The 12,411-nt window shown below is 41.1% G+C and overlaps 1 protein-coding gene and 2 pseudogenes across 2 annotated transcripts; 1 reads left to right on the top strand and 2 right to left on the bottom strand.

The window, feature by feature from the left end:
• Window positions 1-2,666: 2,666 nt before the first annotated feature.
• LOC148585284 (uncharacterized) lies at window positions 2,667-3,520 on the bottom strand. The gene is made up of 2 exons (XM_088516699.1): window positions 2,805-3,520; window positions 2,667-2,685 (listed from the first exon to the last, which is right to left on the bottom strand). Exons 1-2 carry the CDS (start codon window positions 3,518-3,520, stop codon window positions 2,667-2,669), a joined length of 735 nt encoding a protein of 244 aa, XP_088372825.1.
• A 1,044-nt stretch (window positions 3,521-4,564) lies between these two features.
• LOC132182771 (coumaroyl-CoA:anthocyanidin 3-O-glucoside-6''-O-coumaroyltransferase 1 pseudogene) lies at window positions 4,565-6,238 on the top strand (annotated as a pseudogene).
• Window positions 6,239-6,402: 164 nt separating this feature from the next.
• On the bottom strand, window positions 6,403-10,380 carry LOC132182916 (pentatricopeptide repeat-containing protein At4g18840 pseudogene; annotated as a pseudogene). The gene is made up of 2 exons (XR_015912173.1): window positions 8,256-10,380; window positions 6,403-6,511 (listed from the first exon to the last, which is right to left on the bottom strand). The product of XR_015912173.1 is annotated as a pentatricopeptide repeat-containing protein At4g18840 pseudogene (transcript).
• Window positions 10,381-12,411: the final 2,031 nt, after the last annotated feature.

Here is a 12,411-nt window from a genome sequence, read left to right as displayed (position 1 = left end):
CAGTAAGGTAGACAAGACTGCCAACTAAATGCCGATATAAGGTAAAATCATGAAGAGGCTCGCCATCATGAGGAGTGAGACGAGTATTAAGCTCAGTCGGTGTGTCGACAATCTTACTGTCTGTAAGATTTGCCCGAGAAAGTAGATCAGATATATACTTGGCCTGTGTTAAATAATAACCATCTGAAGAAGATGAGATCTCAAGACCAAGAAAATAGCTAAGAGGGCCAAGATCTTTCATCTCAAAGTGTTGACTAAGAAACTGTTTAAGTTCCTGAATACCAGTCATATCATCCCCAGTGATAATCATGTCATCAACATATAGTAGAAGAAGTATGGTACCCCGGTCTGTGCGGCAAATAAACAAGGCAGAATCATAAGAACTAATGGAGTAGCCAAGGCGAGAGATAGTGGCGCTAAACTTAGCAAACCATGCTCGAGGTGCTTGCTTAAGCCCATAGAGTGCTCGACGAAGACGACAAACCTTGTTTGTAGGATGAGATAATCCAGGAGGTGGCTGCATATAAACTTCTTCACTTAAATCACCATTAAGGAAGGCATTTTTGACATCCATTTGACATAGTGACCAATGCCGAGAGGCTGCAACAGCCAAAAGAGCACGCACAGAAGAAAGGCGAGCAACTGGAGCAAAAGTCTCCTCATAATCCACACCATATTCCTGAGTAAAACCTCTGGCCACAAGTCGAGCCTTGTACCTGTCAATAGTACCATCGGAACAAGTCTTGATTTTGTAAACCCACTTACACCCGACCGCAGATTTTCCAAGAGGTAAGTCAACCAGATCCCATGTATTGTTCTTGTGTAAAGCATCAAGTTCCTCTTTCATCGCAGCCTGCCAAAGAGGGTTAGTGGAGGCCTCACGAAAAGAGTGAGGCTCGTGCAAGGTAGCTAAGGCATGAAAGCAATGAAAATCCTGTAAATGGGAAGGAAGAGATCTTACTCGGGTGGATCGACGAATGTCAGGTGATGGAGTGCAGACTGGATCCTCAGATGGAACAGAACCTGGGGAGGCAGGCGAAGAACTTGGGGACGCAGGCAAAGAACTTGGGGACACAGGCGAAGCAGCTTCGAGGGCATCAGATGACTGCAGTTCTAGCGAGAGAGACTCAGGCAAGACATCGGTAGTGGGAGTAGGAGAAAGAGGAAACTCAAAAAGGGTAGTAAAGGGAGGGGATGATGGCATGCTAAATTTGCCGACGTCGTGGAATAGTCGATGCTCCCAAAAAACTACATGACGGGAGATGCGAAGACGACGAGACACAGGATCATAACACCGGTAGCCCTTGTGTTCCACTCCATATCCAACAAAACAACACAACCGAGAACGAGGCTCAAGTTTGGTGCGCTCATGAGGCTGGAGTAAAACAAAACAGGCAGAACCAAAGACACGGAGATGATGATATGAAGGGATAGAGCCAAACAACCGCTCATGAGGAGTACAATTATCAAGGATAGGGGTAGGCAACCTATTGATTGTGTAGACAGCCGTGAGAGTGGCTTCACCCCAAAACGGGGTAGGAACAGATGTGGAAATGAGAAGAGTACGGACAGTGTCTAAAATGTGCCTAAGTTTACGTTCAGCTCGACCATTTTGTTGTGAGGTGCCTGGACACGACAAGTGAGAAACAGTGCCATAATGTTTTAGAATAGCTTGAAAATCATGTTGAGTATATTCTAAAGCATTATCAGAACGAAAAGCCTTAATGGGTTTTGAAAATTGGGTTTCAACCATTTTGGCAAAAGTACGATAAATATCCAATAATTCAGAACGAGATTTCATTAAAAACACCCAAGTGTAACGAGAGAAATCATCAACAAAAATAACAAAATAACGTGAGCCACTCATACTAGCAACAGGAGAAGGTCCCCAAACATCAGAATGAATTAAATCAAAAGAAGCAGTAGCATGAGAGTCACTATTATTAAATGGCAAAGCCGGTTGTTTACCAAGTTGACATGAACTACAATCAAAAGAATTATTGGAAACTGAACCTAACAAACCCTTGGAAGCTAAAAATTGAACGCGAGAGGCAGATGCATGACCAAGACGCGAATGCCAAAGTGCAAGAGATGGTGATGATGAAGAGGCTGCAGCAGAGATGCCTGTGGCGGGGAGATGTAAGGATGATAGTTCAAACATACGCCCAATTCTACGCCCGGTCCCAATGGTCTGATTCGTACGAGGATCCTGTACATGCACACCAGAAAAGTCAAAAACAAGTCTATATCCAAGCTCACACAGTTGGCCAACAGAAAGAAGATTGAAGGATAATCCAGGCACATGAAAAACTTCAGGAACAGAAAGGGAAGGTGTATTGATAGTGCCTATATTTTTAACAGTCATAATGGAGCCATCAGCTGTGCGAATGAATGAAGAATGAGGGGAAGGTACAGATGTGGTAGAGGAAGTAGGGTGAGGTGTCATGTGATTGCAACAAGCAGAGTCAAAGAGCCAAGAGGAAGAGGTACCTGGCAAAACTGAGAGGACAGAGGAAGATGCATTACCAGAACGAGATAGGACGACCTGGTTGACTATTGTCTCGAAGTCAGCTGCAGATAAGGTGACACTGGATCCTGATGCGTGGCCAGAGGGGGCAACTGAAGAGGGAGCAGCTGGAGATGAAGCAGCTGGAGATGAACCACTCTCAGTATGAGCAACTGCTGCTGTGGGTGCATTAGATCTTCCCTTACGCCAACACTTGTCAATAGTGTGCCCTCGACGTCGACAATAGCGACAGTAATTATTATCGCGAGACTTAGGAGGGAGTCGAGAAGCACCTGACCTGTCATAATACTCTCGCTGGAATGACGAGGAGCCAGAGGATGGTGCAGCCAACACTGTATGACTAGGCTGAGAGCGCATAGTCTGCGATCTAGTCTCGGCACGGACAAGTTCGAAGATGGCAGTGTCCAAAGTGGGAAGAGGAGAACTATGTAATAGTTGCACACGAACAGGCTCAAAATCATCACGCAAAGCCATCAAAAATTGGTGAAGGCGATGTTGATCTCTACGGGTAATATACATCTGAGCATCAGTGGGATCCTTCCAAATAGGATCAGAAACATCAATTTGGTTCCACAAGAATTGCATGCGGGCAAGAAAATCATTAATACTCTGACCAGATTCCTGTCTGAGATGGAAAAGTTCAAACAAAAGCTGATACTCGTGAGCACCATCTACAGAAGAATAACGAGAAGCAAGCATATCCCAAGCACCCTTTGCTTCATCAAAGCTGCCAAAGAGTGCAGAAATAGATGGGATAGTGGTATTACGGAACCATGTAAGAATCTGATGATGTTTGCTATCCCAATCAATAAGACGAGTGGTAAAAGCCTCATCTGCCTCAGAATCCTTTTTAACTGGCTTTTGGATCTCCCCAGTGACATAAAGCCAAAGCTTGCGGCCTTTAAGAAAGCTGCGCATAGATTGAGACCACAACATATAGTTTGTGCCATCCAATACAGTCTGAACATGATGAAAAATCTCGTTTTGTGCCATCTGGAAGGCTCAAATGCAAAAACAGACTACAAATATGAAATCAGGACGAAAAAATAGGTAAGAAAGCACCTGGTCAACTCTGAAAGTCAACAAAAAAGTCAATGGTCAACGGTCAAAGTCAACGCTGACGTGGCACCAATGACGTGGCAGTGTCTGACTTGATACTGATGACGTGGCACACAAGCTGACGTGGCACACAGGCTGACGTGACACCGATGACGTGGCACACAGGCTGACGTGGCACCGATGACGTGGCACTGATGACGTGGCACGTAGGGCTGACGTGGCTATGCTGACGTGGCAATTAGGGCTGACGTGGCAGAATGGCGTGGCACGTGGGTGCGATGGCGCGTGTGGTACACGCGCGAACGGAGGAGTCTTTTCGCTGGCGCGTGGATCTGACGCGCGGACCTTCTGGCGGCGCGTGGCGGCGCGTGGAGCTTTTTATGGAGGATCTGAGGCCTGTTCTGGAATCCTGGGGAGCAGATCTATCGATCGGTGACCTGGGGGAAGCAATCGGACCACCGTGGCGGCCGGTGGCTGGACGGCAGTGGCGGAATTGCCGAGCCTTTGGGCGGCGCGTGGCGGCGCGTGAGGGCTCCGATATGGATGTGTGAGGCGGCTCTGGGACGGTTGTCTTCCGGGCTTTCAAGCGGTATAGTGATAAGCTGAAAACCTCGAGGAGAAGATAGAGAACCGTGAAGATCAGAGAGAAGGATTCGCCGAATAACACTGGCGGCGCCGGAGGAAAAATATTTAGCCGCAAAAAAATTTTGAGGTGATTCAGAACCTGTGCTCTGATACCATGTTGAGAATAAGGTTGTATATTGAATCACAAAATATAATGTACAGAAGAGGCCTATATATAGGCGAATAATACAGACCTAGTAGAATAAGGAAAGGAATAATACAGACCTAGTAGAATAAGGAAAGGTAAACCTAGTAACCCTAGAATACCAAAGAAAGTAAATAATAATAATATAATATTATCTAACATATATATATATATAATGCTCTTATTTGTTGCTCTCTCCTTATCTATCTCTCTTCAACGATGGCTGAGCCCTACAGAGTGACGGTGATAGAGCAAAGCCAGGTTGCTCCACCACCCAACTCGGTTCCAACCACATCTCTCCCTCTCACTTTCTTTGACATCCCATGGCTTCCCTGTGGTCCCATGCAACGCCTTTTCTTCTATCAACTTCCTCAACCCACCAACTATTTCACACAAGCCATTCTTCCCACTCTCAAACACTCTCTCTCCCTCACTCTCCAACGCTTCTTTCCCTTGGCAGCCAATCTGGTATGCCCTCCACAAACAGACAAACCCCATATCCTCTACACAGAAGGAAACTCTGTCCCTTTCACCGTCGCTGAGGCTGCCGGCGATTTCAACCACCTCATTGCCAATAATCCACGGGATGTTAGAGAATTGCATCACTTCGTGGCACACTTGCCCCCAACACACGTGTCATCCGATGACACGCGTCTAATCCATCTCATGGCCATGCAAGTCACAGTTTTTCCAAATGAAGGAATTTGCATTGGCATCACCTTTCGCCACGCAGCAGCTGATGGAAGAGCAATCCACCATTTCATGAAATCGTGGGCGTCCATATGCAGGACAGGTGGAGACTTGACTTGCCTTGACAGGTCACCGCCTTTCCATGACAGGGCTGTGATCAAAGACCCAAATGGGCTTGATAACAATTACTTGAAGGAAATGGGGAATTGGGCTCCAGCGTGGGAGGAGGACTCAGATCTCATCAACAATATTGCTGAAAAGGTTCGGGCCACATTTGTTATGGGCCGAGCCCACATTGACGGACTAAAGAAGTGGGTCAAAGGTCAATGCATGAACAAAGAAGACTTGGAGACCTTACACTTATCAACATTTGTGGTAACATGTGCACTCATTTGGGGGTGCTTGATCAAATCCCAACACAAAGGAGTAGGCAACTTTTCGGACGATAATAGTAAGCTCTGCTACTTCATTTTTTCAGCAGATTGCCGAAACCGGCTTAAATTTGCAGTACCTTGTACATATTTTGGAAATTGCATAGCACCATGTTTTGTAGCACTTGAGAGGCGTGAGGTGGTGGGAGAAGCTGGGATTTTCGAAGCTGTGAAAGCTATTGGAAACAAAGTTGGGCAATTGGAGACTGAAGCTTTAAGAGGGGCAGAGACATGGGCGTCGGGTTGGAAAGAAATGTCTGAAATGGGGAGTACTATTGTTTCAGTTGCAGGCTCACCAAGATTGGGTGTTTATGATACAGATTTTGGGTGGGGGAGGCCAAAAAAGAGTGAAGTGGTTCACATTGATGTTACGGGGGCTTTATCTCTTGCTGAGTGTAGAGATGAGGATGGTGGAATCGAGGTTGGTTTGGCACTTAGCAGGAAAAATATTGGTGATTTCAATACCATCTGGGAACAAAGCTTGAAGCTTTTTTGAATCTCCATTAATTAGCTGCATCACTCTGGCAAATTAAACCGTTAACTACCAACAAGTTTTGTCAGCAAGCAGCAAGACTTGGATTTCTTACTCACTATGAGTTCTATTGGCGCCACTGTTTAGAATTATCTTGTTGAGAAAAGTTTATCTTATTTTATCTTTTGCATTATTATCTCTGTTTTCTTTCTATCTTGTTATCCACTAATAAGTTTGTATTTATGTAAGTTAATGCAACGATGAAAATGATCAATGAAGTATTCCAGTTTTAATAAGTTTGTATTTATATTAATATAATTAAATAGAAAATTTTATTTCTCGTGTGAAAAAGAAAGTGACATAGACAATACAAACTTGAACCAGAGATCTCAAATCCTTTTGAGAAAATCTATAACTGTTTAGGGCAAGTTAGTGAAAGAAACTTTACCTCTTGAAGCATTTCACGGAAGGCAAAGTAGTGGAGTGGATCTGAATCACATAAAGTTCCATCTACATCAAATAGTACTGCTTGAAGAGGAGCAAGTGCAGCAAGAGAACTTTTGCTGGTTCCATAAAATGAAGAAAATAAGGCAAAAGTAAAACCAAGTGACACAATAAAAGTAAATAAATAAATAAAATACATGGTGCTAAAAGTTTTTGAAAATATATAAAAAAACAGCATATCAAGAGGTCAGATCATCCGGTAACTATCTGCAGCTTACTGTATGTATTTAAAGGGAACCACTAGATGGTGGTTGCCAATCAACATTTTATGCTAACATTGTCAACACCATAACAAAACCTGTAAAGGTTCTCCATCTAAGGGTTGATATAGATCCCAACAGATAAGTTGGACACTAGCTCAAAACCATAAAATGACAACATTTAGTGAACAAGTTACACATGAAATTCAGATGCTACTCAAATTAAAATGGAATCCTTTCAGTTCCATGAAGTATATAAAGTACATATCCCCAAATTACATATAGAAACAACTAACACTTGACAATTTTCTTGTGTACATGATCTATCAACAGCTATGGCAATGACTTACAGCATTATTTCAGTCAATGGTTCCTATTTCACAGATATATGGTAAAGATGGAATTCAGCAATTCCTATGAAGTTAATGGGATTAAATGATATTTACCAGATATTCGTCTACAAAAGGAAGCATGAATTTTGTAAAGTCTCTCCCATGGAGTACTTACTAACTATAAAGTAGAAAACTTTACAAATGATAAACAAGCAAAAATTCAACTCGCTATGCTTTAGCATCCATTTAGTATTAAGCATTGTGGCAATTGCTCAACAGAGGAAATAAGACGAAATAGCCAAACATGAGCACAGGAGGAAGAAAGAAGCAACATCTGATATGCAACCAAACCACGTCGAGCAAGAGTATGCAAATTCACTGGCAGAGAAAACAGCTCTAGTACATGGGAATATAAGAGAAAATAACAAAGATGAAGACAAAATACAGAACCATCTCAATGAAAATAAACCTAATTACCAGAAGATAAAGTATTAAAATTAAAAGAAAAAAAAAAAACTAAAATAGAGAAGCATGGAGTCCCAGTTAGAAATTAACTAGGAAATGAGATGATAAGCATCAGAACTCTATTTAAAAAAATCCAAAATTAAGAGGAGACGCCAATCTGGGACAAGTTCATTTCGATCTCTAGCATGAAAGAACTAATTAATGATTGATGAACATGAACCACGTGAAGGACACTACACTATCGCAATTAAGAAAGAAAGAAATGTCTTTCTCAACAGAATTCAAGCAGATGCTATGAACAGAATATGCAAGTAATAGTTCCCATGATACAGAATTGGAAAGCAAAACTTTTAGCTGGCCCACAATTCAAAACAATCCAAAACGTAAAAGTTCAGCAAAAAAAATGATGACTGGTGAACATGAACCAAGTGAAGGACTGAATCACGCTATCACAGTTAAGAAAGAAATAAATGTCTTTATCAATAGAATTCAAGTAGATGGTATGAACAAAATGTGCAAGTAATAGTTCCCATTATACAGATTTGAAAAACACAACTTGCTGGCCCACTTTTCAAAACAATCGAAAACGTAAAATTTCAGAAGCACACAGAAGAAAATTTTGGATTTTGATGATATAGAATTGAACGATATCCAGACTAATGAGAATCTCTAACAGGTTGACTTTGGTGCAATAACCCAGAATGTATAAGAAACCAAAATTTCATATGATGGGTACAAGGAAAATCATATGATATATAACAGTACCGCAAAATATGTAACTGAAAACAAAAAAACGTAACAACTACCAAAGAAGAGAGAACAAGAAAACCGGCCAAAGCATACTCTCTTCCTTTCAGAGTCTTCATTCTTTGAAGTGTTGAACCGTTCCCTCACCAGCAGTTCTATACCATAAGTGCATGTCCAACAGTCCAATTGAATACTTAACCTCCATCCATTCCTCTCAATGTGTCTTATCTTCATTGAGCTCACAATTTCTACACCATCTTAGAATCTCTACAAGGCAGTTTCATCTGAGCACCCATCTCACTCAGCATTGAGTATACCATGCTTCTCCGATGGACTGAACCATTCCCAACAAAAGATTCAGATTCAAACTCTCCTAGGTGAACCAGGCTAGACCCAGATGCTTTCTGCAACCCCTTTTCCTTCATCCTCCTTCTCACATACTCTACATCATCCCATTTCCCTTCTGCAGCATATATATTTGATAACAACACATAAGGCCCAATATCCCTAGGTTCCAACTCAATTAGCCGTTTAGCCACAATCTCTCCAAGCTTTGAATTTGAGTGTGTCCTACAAGCAGAAAGTAGAGCTCCCCATAAGGCAGGTCCCGACTCCATAGGCATCTTACTTAAAATCTCCTCTGAATCTTTCATCAAACTGGCCTGGGCAAGAAGATCAACCATGCAACCATAGTGCTCCACCTTTGGTTCGATCATGTAAACTCGACACATTAGATCAAAGCACCACCAACCCTCCAAAACCATTCCTCCATGGGTACATGCAGACAAGACACAGGTGAATGTAGCATCATTTGGCTTTGGCCCTCGCTTCTCCATCTGCATGAATATTTCTAAGGCTTTTGCTGCATTCCCATGCATACCATATCCCATGATCATAGAATTCCACGATACAACACTTCTGTTTGGCATCTCATCAAAAACATCTCTAGCCAAATCCATAGCCCCACATTTTGCATACATTGTCAAAAGAGCCGTTGAAAGTAACAAATCAGGTTTAATCCTATTATTTTTTAAATAAGAATGAACCCAGTTGCCTCTGTCAAGCATCCCCAAGCTTGCACTCGCAGTCAGGACACTCACAAGAGTAGCCTCATTTGGCTTAACCTCTCCTCCATCAATCATCCTATCAAACATTGTCAAACATTCACTGTAATGCTTACATCGTACACAAAGAGCCAACATGATATTCCAAGAAACCACATTCCGCAGAGGCATACGATCAAAGAACTCACGAGCCACAGAAACATTTCCAATCCTAGCATACCCATCAATCATACAATTCCACGACACAACATCTCTACAAGTCATTCTCTCAAACAAACCTTTCGCTGCCTCCATATCCCCAATCCCCACATAACTTGCAATCATAGAATTCCAACTAAAAACATCTCTCTTATACATATCATCAAAAAGTTCACGTGCAACTCCAACCTCCCCATTCTTCACATACCCATCAATCATCGTATTCCAACTCACCAAATCCAAATCAGGCCCCGCATCAAAGACCATCCGAGCATCCCCAATCCTCCCACAAACCGAGTACATATGAATCAACGAGTTTCTCACAAACAAATCAGCCTCAAACCCGAATTTCACCACCCGGGCGTGAGCCTTTTCCCCTTCTCTCACCGACCCAATTTCCGCACAGACCTTGACCAAAAGCGGAAAAGTATAATGATTCGGCACGACCCACTTCCCAACCATTCTTTCATGGTAAAATCCTAAAGCACTACATGGGTCATCGAAATTCACATAGCTTCTCATAATAGTATTACACATAAAAGCATCGGGCTCTTCGAGGCAATCGAATACGTAAACAGCATGTGAAACCATAACCGAAGCGGAGCAAAGCTTCTTCACGACTCGGCTAGCGGCAAGAGAGTGTTGGAAGAGGCCAGAGACTATAAGTTGGGTGTGGACTTGGTTGAACTGTCTAATGCCAGTGCACGATTCCAACGCGTACAAGATGGGATGGCTTAGCTTCAAGATGGGGAGGCCTTGGTTGTCTGTCTCGGTGGGCTCGTCTTGGCCATCGAGCCAGAGCCTTGGTGGGGTTTTGGAGAGGTTTTTCTGGGATTTGAGGAACTTGTCAAGGGAGGGTTTGAATCTAACGGCCATATTTCCTACTTGTAATTTGGCGGGAGGATGATAGGCGGCATCTTGTTGCGACACAAATAGTGTTTGGACTTGGAGTGTGCAGTGAGCCTGAGGGCGAATGATAAAAGGGACAAAAAGTGGGAGACAAATAAATAAACTTAGAAAAATTTTTAAATTGATGTGGTAAGGGTTTTTAAATTAAAAAAAAAATGTAATTCTCTCTCCATTGTCTGCTACTCACGGTCTACTACGTCATTTTAAAAAAAATTTTGAATTCATTTGTTTAATTCCTTAGCACTCCCCTAAAGGAATGATATAAGATAATATATCAAAATTTACCCTTTAGTTTTTGGGTTAAATTCTAATTTACCAGTTTGCAAATTTTTTTTTTTTTTTTTTTTTTCATTTAGGGTTCAAATTCTATCATAAATGGTACCTGATTTATGGGAAAAGATTAACTTAGTACCTCTGTTAGGTTCCGTCAAACGTATCATCACATAGAACTGCCACATTTTTATTTTTTTAATTAATTTTTAATTTTTTAATTTTTTTAGGACACGTGGCATTTATAGGTGACAACACATGGCATTCCGTTAGTTAGGCTAACGAAACCTAACGAAGATACTAAGTTGGTCTTTTCCCGTAAGTCAAGTACCATTTATAGTAGAATTTGAACCCTAGGTGAAAAAAAAAAAGTGCAAACCCAAGTACTAATAAAGTATTTAGCCCTAGTTTTTTTTTTTTTTTTACCATTTTACTCGGTCAATCAATCCTTGATTCAGCCATTGTTTCAAAAAAAAAAAAAAAAGTGATTGAAACTGGCACTTTAATAAAATAGAATAAAAGATTCATATAAATTTTAAGTTATGGGGTTAAGTCAATATCCTAAACATGTTAGTATCAAACTTAACTTAAAAGACTCCAAATAGAAGTTATGAATTCTAAAAATTTCCAAATGAAGAATATTATTCATATTATTTAGGTATGCATATAGAAAGACATTCACATTATAATTGATGTTTGAATTTTCTCTCCAATTCGTTTGGTTTAACGATTTCAAAAATAGCAATTTTACAACATCGTTAATGAAAAAATGATTTTTAAAAATACAGTTAAATGTTTAGTAAAATCGCTATTCAGCCTTTAAAAATGCATTTAAAGTGGAGCATTTTTATAAAAATATACTCCCTTACCTATAATTTGAAAAAATTAATTTTTTTTAGTGCATCGTTTTCCACTACTCTTCATCAACTTCCCCCTCATCGCAATCTCTAGCCTGCTCTCAACCCGCACACCCTTTATCCACAACACGTGGGAACACACATCCTCATCGCGTTGATCCTACGCGCCGCCATTAACCTAAGGGTTTTTTTTTTTTTTTTTTGGCTATGGAAGCTGCAAGAACCAATGGAATGTAGCCCCTGATAAAATACATATTGACCCCTTCTAACTTGGTTTGAATTAGTGGAGCGAAATGATTCACTTTTACATTTGATTTCAAATGGTGAATAACATTACATAACATGGACAGGACAAAAATAATGCACTTACTTTTTACGGAAAAATGCATTTAAAATATTTTTTCAGTTGGTTATAACTTATATAAGAACCCTTAACTTACTGAATCTTGTATACCGTTTAAAAAAATTCATCTATGTAGGTGAAAATGGATAACCCCTTTAAGATTGAAGCCCCCCTATAATAATCTATCCTAAAAAATAATTATGTTATTAATTTCAATTATGCTAGCAGCCAGAGCAAGCTAATAATGATTAAATAATCCGAGTCGCTAATCCCCCATTTTCTTCACTTCTTTTGGTCGTTCATGGTAGCATCTGGTATGAATGGAGGCCAAAGCCTATAGCAACTACATCTGGGGGTCCCGGAACAGAAGCAACACCATGGTGCTTAATATCTAAGACGTTGCAGCAGAGGGCAAGTAACAGAGCGTCATCTGATCACTGCTGGTTGACATGTCTGGTATCGGCAAGCCAACATTGGCGCTTGTGTTACCTCAAAGAATATATCCAGCCATGGTTTAAGGATCCACACCTACGTAGATTACCATTGTTGTAAGCTTCATGCAGGAGGTTGAGCA

Source organism: Corylus avellana, chromosome 5 (assembly GCF_965113065.1).
Source record: "Corylus avellana chromosome 5, dhCorAvel1.hap1.2, whole genome shotgun sequence".
NCBI lineage: Eukaryota > Viridiplantae > Streptophyta > Magnoliopsida > Fagales > Betulaceae > Corylus > Corylus avellana.
The sequence above is the reverse complement of the archived record's forward strand: the minus strand, read 5'-3'. Positions and strand labels throughout refer to the sequence as shown.